This window comes from Danio rerio, chromosome 16 (assembly GCF_052040795.2).
Source record: "Danio rerio strain M-AB ecotype USA chromosome 16, GRCz13ab, whole genome shotgun sequence".
Taxonomy (NCBI): Eukaryota; Metazoa; Chordata; class Actinopteri; order Cypriniformes; family Danionidae; genus Danio; species Danio rerio.
In genome coordinates, this window is record NC_141036.1 from 14,695,021 (window position 1) to 14,708,245 (window position 13,225).

Genomic DNA, 13,225 nt, shown 5'->3' on the forward strand with positions numbered 1-13,225 from the left:
TTGCACTCGAAAGGCACTCCATAAATTTGCTTCATTTGAATATGTTTTTTAGGGTGTGTGCCAGTGTTGATATTGAGACCTGATGGTTTTCATTATAACTGGAATTTTATAGTGCTTAAACACCTGATTGGTGTGTCTACAATAAATCAAACAAGTGTTTCCACACCTGATGACTGTGTTGAACCAGTTGGTTGGACGGTGCAGTAATTTGACAGTCCGTGCTTTGGTATTGCAAGGAAGTGACTTCATGATAGATTTTTGTGTGTAATGTATGTTAAGTGTGTTTAGTGTTTTGCAAATCACTATGTGTAGAGTTTTGCAACAAGTGTTAAGTTGACCATGTACTTATAGTTGTGGAAATATGGGCTGATGTTTTGATACTTGTGTGTAAGGTTTTGCTAATAGTGTACTACTTTTAAATTTAGTGTGTAAGCAATCCAAAAAAACTGTAAACACCTGATTGATGTGTCTACAACAGGGGTGGCCAATCCTGTTCCTGGAGATCTACCTTCCTGCAGATTTCAGTTGCTACCCATATCAAACACACCTGAACCAATTAATTAGGACCTGCACACCACTTGATAATTAGAGGCAGGTGTGTTTGATATGGGTAGCAACTGAAATCTGCAGGAAGGTAGATCTCTAGGAACAGGATTAAGCACCCCTGGGCCCGGTTTTTCAAAAGGTTTAATCCGAATAAAATTGATCCGGATTTAGTAATCCTGTTTTTGCGATCCGTGATCACGTAATCCAGCTTACTTTTTGAGCCAGTTTTTCAAAGCAACATCGGATTGGATCAATCTGATCCGAATAGGAACTTTTCAGGATCACTAAATCTGGATAACCAGTGCTCAAACAGGATAGGACATCACAATGTAGAACTATAGATATGTGAAGAGTAGAATAGCCAGCATGGGGTCAATATAACTTTATTTTTATTTGAAATTAAAACTAAGAAAATTTGATAATTATTTAAATAATAATAATAATAATAAATAATAATAAAAACAAGAAAAACAACACCCCATCCTCTTTAAGCAGTCCGCTCATTTGAGACCTACAACACTGTACATTGAGGATATTTATAATAAGTTTCAAATATAGATGTAAATAAAAAAAGACTTAATGTCAAAAACTCCACAATAATATCTGACTTCGTTATCTGATGTGGAGAGAGCAGCTTGTCTGAGCGCAGCCTTTCGGAGGCAGATCTTAAGTCATTGGCCTTGGTTTGCTGCAGTTTGGTCAGAGTCAGTTGTTTCTCTACCAGACAAAGCTGTGCTTCTGCCCTTTCAGTCTCTTTTTGCAATTGTTGAAAGAGATTTCAAAAATCAGTCATTGCCATTCTTTGAATTTTTTTTTTATTCTGTAATCATTGCATGCATCACTAATAAATATTCTAAAAAGAAAAATATTTTCCATTGTGATGAATATACATATCAGTTAGTGACAGAATAAAATTGATTGTTTTTGGTAAATTTTGACAGCTGTTTGGGGGATTATTTTATGAGGCCAAACTCTTTCTACTTTGCTATAGGCCTATACTGAAAGGCTGAATACGTTAAAGCCTATAATCACTATAGCCTGACGAATGAACAAATAAAATGAAAACCTTATGAATAAATAGTATATTTCGTAAGATGGTGCATGATCTAAAAATAGTATTATTTAATACATTTTTAAAGTTTTCATTACATTTTGGGCATGAAATCCACGCTAAATCCACCCTTCTGATGGGATCAGTTTAATCCAGGTTTTTTGGATCAAAGTGATCCAGATCCTACAAAAAAGGTCTGAAAAACTCAAACTAAAGGTTTGATCCGGATCAAAACCAAGATTAGATTACGTGATCTAATCCGATTAGGTAATCCGTTTTTTCTTTTGAAAAACCCATTTTCAAGATTTGATCCAATCCCTGATCCAAAATCCTAGTGGATTACTTTTGAAAAACCGGGCCCTGGTCTACAATTAATCAAACAAGTGTTTCCAAACCTGACGACTTCCTACTCTTCTCCTTCCTGTTCTCTCTTCCCTTTGGTAATCTCATCCCTCCATTTGTATCATATATCTTTTGTACTCATACTTTTTCCTACATTACGCGCTCTACACTCCTATCCAGTAGGTGGCGGAAATGCACCATATAAGTCGGTCTGCCAGTGCTTTGGTATTGCAAGGAAGTGACTTCATGATAGATTTTAGTGTGTAATGTATGTTAAGTGTGTTTAGTGTTTTGCAAATCACCGTGTGACATTGACAATGTGCTTATAGTTGTGCAAATATGGGCGGATGTTTTGATACTTGTGTAAGGTTTTGCTAATAGTGTACTACTTTTAGTTTTAGTGTGTAAGCAATCAAAAAAAAAACTGTAAAAGCAATGGAATTCCTTTTGCGTCGGTATAGTGACGCCAGGGGGCACCTTCGGCGTCCTCATACTGACGTTAAAGGGGCTTGACCATGCTACAGTTTTTGACACCTTCGGGGTGAGAATGGGTTGCAATTCTTTGCTACTTTCTGTCACTGTAGAACATTGCATTGAAATGTAGGTTTATGAAAGAGCAAACAGCTTTAGATTTAGAAAAGTGTTAAATTATGAAAGAAGTGTTTGCCTTTTGATGCAAATGCTTCATTCTGACATGTGTTTATGGCACTGTGAATGCAGTTGCATTTTGAAAGAAAGGTGAGGCATTCTGCATTTTGTGTGTGCAGTTTTGAGAATTGTGTGTAGTTTTGAAAAAAGGGTACACCGTTTTGAAAAGTGTGTAAGCAGTTGTAAAAAAATAAAATGTACTTCTCCCTGAGAATTTGTTTTGAACAATGTGTTTTCTGTTGCATTGTTTATGGACTGTTTGAGAGTGTATATCATTTTGATCACTTATTTGAGAGCAGTGATAGATTTTGTACACAGGTGAAAAAGCAAAAGTTTTATTCAAGAGAAGTTTAGTTAATACTGCTTGAAGACAAGTTTGTGTGTTTAATGGTGTAATAAATGGGCATGGGTTGTATTCTTATATCAGTAATATTTAGTTGATGGTATTTTGATGATCTATTTGAGTATTAGTGGACTGTCTGCGTAATATCTTGTTTCTTCAACAGACATTTAAATGACTATAAGAAACTTTGCAAGTACATGTCAACTTACACTTACCCTGACACAACCTAACAGTCTACTTATAATCTATGAGAATTAGTTGCAATGTAACTTAAATTCAACCAACAGACCATCAAAATAAAGTGTGACAGTTAAGTTTGATCAGTAAAAGAACTACTCTTCAAAATGTGTGGGCGAGGAGCACAAAGCCAGCATTCCTCCAATAGTCTCCAACAAAATACGCATGAGGCCTCCCACACCATGATTATAAAGGAGACGATTCTCTGCAACATTTGCGACCGCCTTCATCACTTCTTCCATCACCTTTATCACAGGCTCCCAGAGGATGAAGCGTCGGGTTTGCCTCTGCAGAGCAGTGACTCTTCCACTGACAATGCTAAGAAGATTCACAGCTTTTCTCACCATCTCCTGAATATCAGCGGTGTAGTCCAGATGCTGCTTCACCTCTTCAATCTCACTCTGAATTTTATCCAGCAACTCATCAGTTTCTTCAATCTCACTCTCTATATTAGAGATCTTGGACTGATAATCAGACACTTTTCTCTTGTACTTCCCCACTCTGGCCTCATTTTCTTCAAGATCGTCTTTAGCATCCATCATAGCATTTAAAGCATCTGCCATTGTATGAAATCCATCAATCATTATATCTGGACCTAAAGGAATTCAAGCAATCACATCAATCATGATTATTTTATAATTACTAGTATTCAAAAATAGAGAATTTCTCACCAACAAGCCATCCAACAATTGGTATTATGCTAACACATGCTGCTGCATTCATTACGACTCCACCTTTAACCGCCCTGAGCATCTCTCTTTCTTTTTCTTTTTTAGCTGAAGCCACGTTTTTTTTGGCCTGCTCCAAAGCTGCTCTAGAGTTCTCTAATGATTCCTCAGCAGAATCCTTCTCGATATGCAATTCATTCTTGGTCTGGCGTTTCTGCCGCCTCTGCTGCTCAGCATTTCCCTGTTCTTTAATAAGTTGCTCCATACGTTCATCCAGATTTTGCAGTTTTACTTTAATAGTTTTCTCTGATCTTGCAATGTGCTGCTCAGCGTACTCAATATGTCTTCTGATTTGTCTATAATTGAAGCATATGCCAGTATTTGGATCTACTTGTGCATCCAAAAGATGCTTGCAGACATAACAGAGAGAAATAATTCCATCATTCAGAGGCCCAACAACCATCTCCATAGACTGCAGATGCCTAAAGAAAAACACAAACGTAATTAGAGCAAATGTAAATTTTATTTTGTAGAGTAGCTATAATCGATCTCCATACAGCTGCATACTTGTATGGTGAGTATTATGTTACATTGCAGCAAGTAGATGTGCAAAAACAAATAAAAATGTTAAATGTGTTTGTGTGTATGTGTGTGTGTGTGTGTGTATGTGTGTGTGTAGCTTATTTATCATTGGAGAAAAGTTGAATAAAATCCACAACAGCTACATCAGATAACCACAACCATAACAACTTGCTAAGAAACACCAGAATGGTTCTGCTCTGATTCTGTTCGTAATAGTTTTTATTAGCAGAATAAAGCACACACACACACACACACACACACACACACACAAATTCATTCATTCATTCATTTTCTTTTCGGCTTAGTCCCTTTATTAAACTGGGGTCGCCACAGCAGAATGAACCGCCAGCTTATCCAGCATATGTTTTACGCAGCGGCTGCCCTTCCGGCTACAACCCATCACTGGGAAACATCCATACACAATCATTCACACTCATACACTACGGACAATTTAGTTTACCAAATTCACCTTTTCTATAGCGCATGTCTTGTGGGAAGGAAACCCTGGCAAACATGAGGAGAAAATGCAAACTCCACACAGAAATGCCAAATCGAGGCCGAGGCTCGAACCAGTGACCTTCTTGCTGTGAGGTGAACATGCAACACACTGCGCCACCGTGATCAATATTCTATCAAAAATCTCTTGCATACATTTACAACTACTAGATGTGCACTTTGTTCACATGTTTTGTTGTGTTTTTTTTAACTGAACTGTCTACAGCCAGATGGCGCACTTGTGCAATGACATTAAAACCCTGGTTGAGATGATCTCTTCTCTTCTTTCTCTGTGGAGTTTGCATGCTCGCCCTGCACCAGCGTGTGTTTACTCTGTTCACTCTGGTTCCCTCCAACACAGGCCTATAACCAGCCTGGTGAAAGGGAGATTCTTTTTTCTCAAAAGGTGGACCTTTTTGCTATTATTCGCCTCATTTTCTATTTAATTATGAGCTTTAAATACTGAATTTAGCTATTTTACTATTTTTTAGCTGAATTAGCTTGTTGAATGATCATCATAACCACACTTTTTGATGTACCAAAAATATTTCCTTAATGTTTAGGATAAAGAAATATGACCAATATTTGTTTTTAAAACACAAATGTATTACATCATATACAGTATCATTAGAAATGTTTTTTTTTTTAATAAAAACTGAAGATTAGTGTAATTTATTAGGCAAATAACAAACTGGCCACCACATTCAACTTTGCTCAGTCAGAGAAAAGTAATTTGGCCATTTGAATAATAATAATAACTAAAACATAATTAAAGTAATAATAATAATAATAACACTAATTTAGAGCTTCACATTTTTTTCTAGCCTCTCTTGTAAAAGTGCTTCACACTTTTTTTATTGGTGGGTGTTGGCCTCATGAAAAATAATTACTTGCATTGTCCAAAACTGATGAACTGAAGTCATGCCATGATTCTGCTAGGTCTTAAAGCTTTTTAATGGGTTATTTTCACAATTTATGATGCCATAGCATTGAAAATAGGACAAATGAGCTCATGTATGGGACAAATTCTGGACTTTGTCATTGAGGGGTGGGTCTTCCAAACCCCACATAGACTTGTAGGACATTGCAGTATTATTTTCAAAAATCACTTACTGCAGTTTTAAAAAGGATTAACCATGCCATGTTTACACAATGGTAATAACTCATAGATGAGCTCTCAATTGGAGGACAATTCTCAATCAAGGAAAAGAGAGAAGTTAAATTAAATTAAGTTGTTTTGATATTATATGATTACACATTTTCTTTATGCATTTCATTAGAAATTTTAATTTCATAGTTAAAACGTGTTTAATTGTAGATTTTTTTTTTAAATATACAGTTGATGTCAGGATTATTAGCCCCCTTTGAAATTGAAAAATAGCATACTGCACAATGTCTAGACCAGTAATATATAATCTCACGAAACAGAATGCAGAATAATAATGCGGTTCTACAAGATTTATTATTCAAAAGAGAGTCAAAACAAGGCAGTCTGTCGTTGACATGACACAGAGCTGGATCTTCAAAAGAAAACGTAAAAGGCCACGCAGTCGGCCGTGAGAGAAAGAGAAGAAGGTTTGTTGGTTCTGTGAGCCCACCACTTTGATGAGGAGAACATCTGACCTCCAGGCACTGATAGTCGTATTTTGTAGAATATTGATACACGTAAAATTGATGTATTTGGTATTTTATTTTAAAATACATTTCAATGTATTTTTGCCCATCCCTGCTCAGGGCGATGCGTAACTTTTTGATTTAGTGGCTAATTCGTATGAATTCTTACGATCTAATTCGTACAATTTAGTACGATTTGCTCATCATCGAATGACGGTTGGGTTTAGGGGCGGGGTTGGGTGCCACGCCCCCTTTTTAAAATCTGACCTCGTATAAATTAGCTACTAAACTGACAAAATGTAAAATACTCATGTTTTCTCATGAAATTAGGTTGCTACCTTATTTACTTGTTAGTACATGATTGTTTGCTAATTAATGTATTAATTACCACATTAGTTTATGCTTAATTAACTATCATTCGTATAATTTTATTGTGACTTTACTTATAGGGGCACATCATCATTAACCTATTCGTAACAACTCATGAACTCCTGCATGTCCATCAAGTGCGATTACAATAAAAAAAGAATATTAAAGTGTTCTGGCTTCATCAATATGAACAGTTTAAACACAGGGGTTCATAAGGACGAGTTAATGCAACGCAATCTCACGACAATTCATAACTTTTTAATTTAGTGGCTAATTCGTATGAATTTGTACAATCTAATTCGTACAATTTAGTACGATTTGCTCATCACCCAATGACGGTTGGGTTTAGGGGAGGGGTTGAGTGCCACACCTGTTTTTTAAACTCGTACATTTTCGAATGACTCAACTCGTACGAGTTCTCACAAAACTCACAAAACGTAAAATACTTACATTTCCTCATGAGATCAGGCTGGTTAATGATGACGTAAGTCACAACGTAACTATACTGTACATGAGTTCAGCTCATGAGTTCATGTTGGTTACATTTAGCTTAAACTTAAAATATTAATTAATACATTAATTAACAACATGTAATAACAAGTAATTAAGGTAGCTTTTATTCACACATGAATTCAGGTGACTCATGTTGTAGTTAAGGTTATTTGATCAGTGTATGCCTTAACTGATCATTAAATCATATTAAAATAATGTTTAGTTTAATACATCATTATTCATGTATATTGTAACGCATTACTAAGGGCCTTACTTTTGCTAAGAGAACAAAAAGAGGAACAACACAATGACCAAAAAGGATGTTTTTCCGTTCCCAGATTGATTGGACAAAAATCACATTTACAGGCAAACATGAATCCTTCCAAGTGACAAGTACATTAAACACAATATCCATTAAAACATTCCTTATTTAAAGGGATAGTAGAAATTGTCCTCAATGTTTACTCACTCTTTAAGTTTTGAGTGTCTTCTGTTCTACACAAAAGAATATATTTTGATGAAAGCTGAAAACCTGTAACCTTTGAATTTCATAGTAGGGAAACAAATAGAGTAAAATAGCGTGGTTACAGCATCTTCCTTCAAAATATCTTCTTTCTGTTCAACACAAAAAAGAAAGTCAAACAGGTTTGGAAAGGAAAAGTAAATGATGACAGATTTTTCATGTTTGGGTGAACTACCCCTTTTATTAGGCTACGTCTATGAATTTGTTGGCTTACTCCAAATACTTCTTGTACCTGTCCTCACTCTTCCCTACCTTGCCCCTGGGTCCTGTTATTTTTTTATAACAACAGAGGTTAGTAGGCTACTTTATAAAACATGAAACATGTTACATTTGAATATTGCCATGCAAGTTCGTTAACAAAACTTACCTTACAGCCATATTTTTTTTTCTTTTGCAGTATTTTTCTTTTGCTCCGTCATGTGAGGATGAAATCTGTGGGATGGAGGCTTGCATATATCCAGCATGATGAAACGGAACAGACCGCCCCTCCAAGAGTCACATCCCAGATAGCAGGCAGTAATCGGCCCGAGCTCGGCTGCCCTCCGGCGCCTCCGGCTCCGACTCGGCATCGGCGAGTGTTATCCGGGCCGAGTGCGGCCCGCAGCTCGCTCGCGCACATGCGGTTGTGATGCGGCTGTAAAGCACTGGCCCGATTCCGGTCAACCATATGGCAACCGATTAAGGCTGATGGCAACCGATTAAGTCCTTTATTTATCTAGTAATCTGTTAGCTCCACGTTTAATGATAATTTGAGAAAATATTCATGGTACGATAGCAAAAAAAAAAAAAAAGAATATTTAGTGTGGATGTTCGCAATGTTTAGACGCAAACAAAACAATATTATTTATAAATAGATTATACATGTCATCTAGAGAAAAACTATGTAAAATTCGCTTATTTTTGAGATAGCACGCTCCTGTGCTGACTGTTTTTGTTTTAAAGCAGAAGTTGGTTTCATAATAAACACATGCGTGACTAAACTCATGATCCACACTCCAATCCAGACGGTGGCGGTAATGCTCCAAAAAGCTGGTTGTCAACCACCATGGCACGAAGATCACAAGAAGAAAAAGTTTTTTTTTAAAGACTTCACGTGAATTCCGGTCAGAAAGGTAAGCTTTTTACTGCTTGTGTACTGTATAATTAGCGAATTTAGAGCTTAAAACATTTCCACGGTGTTTGGTTGTAACAACGTTTAGTAATTTAAAACAGTTTGATACGAAATGTAACTTGCTTTAAGAAACACGACTGGAGCTAATGTATGCTAACGCTAACAGTTACAAACACGCCTGAAAGTTCATTTTCCTTTAACACAATGTTAGATTGTAACGTGTGTAGTAACTGAAAACCATTTTAATTATTTTAAAGAAACATGAAACGAATTTGTGTGTATGCTAACTTTGCGTTAAAGAAAGTTTCTGTAGACGAATCCATTAACTAACATGGCAACGTGTTTTTTTCCTGATTTAACATTATAAAGTACCGTGGATGTTGAAAAAAATCATTGTACAGGCGTACAACTTATCCAACAGTATTAATTCTGTGATTGTGTAAATAAAAACTAATCGTTTTGGATTAATAAAATATTATTGTTTATCTTGTTTATGCAGTTAGTCACGAAAAGTGATCGAAACTCGACTGTTTACTATTCTCTTTAAATTATCCAAGAGAAATATATTACTATGCACTTTAATTCATATGTGTTAGCCTATGTGAATCAATTATATCTTTTGTTCAAGCTGTAATGGTCAGTTAATGTAAAACTGAACGTCTTAAAGCAGATTTTGATGTTTTTTTTTTGTTTTTTATGTTATTGACGGTGATAAATTCTGATTTAAATGAATGGGTAACAATATTTGTTGGTTAAGTCTCATTGTTCTTGTTTAACAAAGGTTAGTGAGATCATTTTGCAGCACATCACGACCAAGTCAATGGCACACTCTTTTGAACGTGAATAGGCATGTTATAGTTGTGTGCTAAAAGTCCATTATAAGCTGTAAACTGCTGATACATTTTCAACATAAATTGAGCTTTTCAGACATTACATTACTAATTGCTTCACAAACAGCTGAAATGGTTTATTGTTATTGGCTATCATCATCAAACATTTTTCACAATGGTAGGTTAATCTTCATGGGTACAGAATAATGCATGTGCTTGACCATCTTACAAATCTATGTCTCAGATTCATAAGGCTGTCACTCTGCATGAATCTCCGAATAAATCTTGTGCAACCTTCTGTGTACTGATTATTTACACTATAGGTATTATATGCATTAATTAACTTTGATAGTATTTCAGGATTTGAACTTTTCTTTACGGGAGGTTAACAACAATGTGATGTTTTATTATAGATGCATATGAGGAAGCTCGACTCAAACATCCACACGCAACTGTGATTTCTGACTGGTAGACAGATGAGGACGATGATTGCCTGTCATACATCCCAAGACAGAACAGGTTTGTTTGCTATTATTTTAAACACATACTGTCAACATTGTCATTGATCTATTACAACCTGTGAGTTTTGCCCTGGCACTATACTAAAGTGATGTTTTGTTTTGTAAATGTATCTGATCAAGGGACAGTATAGACGCATCTATACCGTGATGAAGAAAAATTACTTGGAACAAAGAGGCTGGATAAAAGGCAGGTATGAAGATTTCAGAAATCAATGCAGCACCACAAGTACCATCACCATCAATGACTATGGCATAAATCTTAAGACCACCATGAAGATGCACAGATACTGTACATTCCAGTACACCAGGCGTGTCCAAACTACGGCCCGCGAGGCTTTTTATAAATATCAATAGAATCTGGCCCGCTATACAAAAATGAACGTAATTCAATAAATAACCACCGGGTGCCGTTATTACATGCATTCAATTAAGCAGCAGTTCTTGTTATGATCTATCTATCTATCTATCTATCTATCTATCTATCTATCTATCTGTCTGTCTGTCTGTCTGTCTGTCTGTCTGTCTGTCTGTCTTTCTGTCTTTCTGTCTGTCTGTCTACACACAGTTGAAGTCTGAATTATTAGCCCCTCATTGATTTATTTCTTCTTTTTTAAATATTTCCCCAAATGATGTTGGAGAAAGACTTATGTTTTATTTCGGCTAGAATAAAAAGCGGTTTAAATTTTTTTATGAACCATTTTAAGGTCAAAATTATTAGCCCCTTAAGTCTTCAGAACAAACCATTGTTATAAAATAACTTGCCTAATTACCTTGACTAGTTAACTTGATTAACCTAGTTAAGCCTTTAAATGTCACTTTAAGCTGTATAGAAGTGTCTTAAAAATATCTAGTCAAATATTATTTACTGTCATCATGACAAAGATAAAATAAATCAGTTATTAGAAATGAGTTACTAAAACTAACATGTTTAGAAATGTGTGGAAAAAAAATGTTTAACTCTCCGTTAAACAGAAATTGGGGAAAAAATAAACGGTGGCTAATAATTTAGGGGGGCTAACAATTCTGACTTCAACTGCATTTATATATATATGTGTGTGTGTGTGTCTGTGTGATGTATGTAAAATTTGGCCCGCGACAACGTTTGTTTTTTTGCATCTGACCCTCGGCCCAAAAAGTTTGGACACTCCTGCAGTACACCTATGAACATTTACAGTCTTTGTTCTAGTGCAGTTTGAGATCAAGACAGAACTTATTGCATCTCGTGATGTCTTTGTAAGAATTGAAGACATCACTAAATTTGTTAAGGTTTAATGCAGCTAGAAAGTAAAGATCAACTAGAGAATATCAGCAGTGTCTAACCCACTGTTGTATTTACAGAAGTTGTATGAGAATAAGCTACAGGTTGATTTATACTAATCTGTTATTTTTCTTTTTTAGCACGACTGACTGAAGTTTTAAAATCATGCAACGTCATAAAGCAGCAGCTGGGCCTGATTCTCACAAAACCAAAACAGACGTGATAAAATTCCAGATGTAAACACATTTGACCTTCCTTTGGCCAATGTGATTTGGAAAAGCTTGAAAATCAACTAAAGGAGCAGCCCGAACAAATGAAGAAACTGGTAAGTTCAAGCTCTTGCTAATTTCAAAGTGTTTTAAGTTTATTTGTTTTTTTTTATTGTTTTTTTTTTTGCTTCGTAGGTAGCCTACTTTTTTCCTAATTGTTTCTTTTTTTTTTTACATTAGTACTTGTTCACTACTAATTATCTGTTTATCTTTTAATCACAGATGGAGTGAGGACAAATGTCCATACCACGCCACTGATAAAGAAGTGGAAAAATGCATTACAAGGTAGCTACAACTTGCCCCTGACAGGGATGGAGGAAGAAAGAAGAGAAAGCTAATGTGTCAAATGTCTACATCACTATTTTGTTTTATTTTTTAAACAACATTTTAAGTGTATTAGGATGTTCCCTGATACTTGAACAATTTGTTTCTTTCATTTGCATTTATATATATATATATATATATGTATATGTATATATATGTGTGTATGTGTGTGTGTATATATGTATGGTATGTAGGTATGTATGTATGTGTGTGCGCCAAATTCTGAAGAAACATCTTGATACATTTTTAATAAACGTAATACAAATAAAATTATAAATATAAAATTGCACAAGACGTGTATATATATGAAATGTATAATCATCTCACTCATGTCTTGCTGTTTGTGCAATTGATTTTGTTCAAGTTTATTTAAAAATAAGTTTGACTTTATACTTCTGCAATTATTTATATATATATATATATATATATATATATATATATATATATATATATATATATATATATATTTGTTTGTTTGTTTGTTTGTTTATTATTATTTTAATGTTTTATTTAAAAAATGTTTCAAGATGTTTCTTCAGAATTCTGCAGTACTTTTTACAAGTTTGACTTGGATATTTTACGGATTGTCATTGGTATTTTTAAGATGTTTCTTGCTATATCTTAAATTGGTTTCTATATTTAGGTTTATATAAAATTTAGCTGTTTGTACAAATTTTTAATTTAAGTCTATTGGGAAAACAGGGTTGTTTTAAAAACATCTGTGTTTGTGTGTAATTTTTAGATTTTTTGTTAAAATCTTTCTGTGTGTCTTTAATGTGTTGTTTTATTGTTGTTTTTATATTGATATTCTTAAAATTTTAGTACTATTTTTTTTCTTGCAATTAATAAACGTTTAACATTTATTTATTTTGTCATTTGTCTGATTATTTTCGTTACAGAATGTGTATGCAGTTTGCACTTTATTCAAAGGTTAAACACAGTGCTTACACTTTGTGTTTACATTATAGCCTGTGTTTGCTGTTGTATAAATTCAAATGGTTG

At 34.8% G+C, this 13,225-nt stretch overlaps 1 protein-coding gene and 1 long non-coding RNA gene across 4 annotated transcripts; one reads left to right on the forward strand and one right to left on the reverse strand.

Annotated features, from left to right (window-relative positions):
* Nucleotides 1–2,906: 2,906 nt before the first annotated feature.
* Nucleotides 2,907–8,406, reverse strand: si:dkey-85k15.6. Its single transcript, XM_087286797.1, has 3 exons — nt 8,278–8,406; nt 3,839–4,317; nt 2,907–3,762 (listed from the first exon to the last, which is right to left on the reverse strand). Exons 1-3 carry the CDS (start codon nt 8,361–8,363, stop codon nt 3,263–3,265), a joined length of 1,065 nt encoding a protein of 354 aa, XP_087142923.1. The 5' UTR covers nt 8,364–8,406; the 3' UTR covers nt 2,907–3,262.
* Nucleotides 8,407–8,992: 586 nt separating this feature from the next.
* LOC147840208 (uncharacterized) lies at nt 8,993–13,086 on the forward strand. 3 transcript variants are annotated; one of them, XR_015511157.1, is made up of 6 exons: nt 8,993–10,174; nt 10,265–10,370; nt 10,493–10,563; nt 11,771–11,955; nt 12,122–12,325; nt 12,751–13,086. It is a non-coding gene; the product is annotated as an uncharacterized LOC147840208 (long non-coding RNA). The 3 variants fall into 3 exon arrangements; XR_015511156.1 differs by having other exon boundaries at nt 8,993–9,022; XR_015511158.1 differs by having other exon boundaries at nt 8,993–9,022; nt 10,493–10,559.
* Nucleotides 13,087–13,225: the final 139 nt, after the last annotated feature.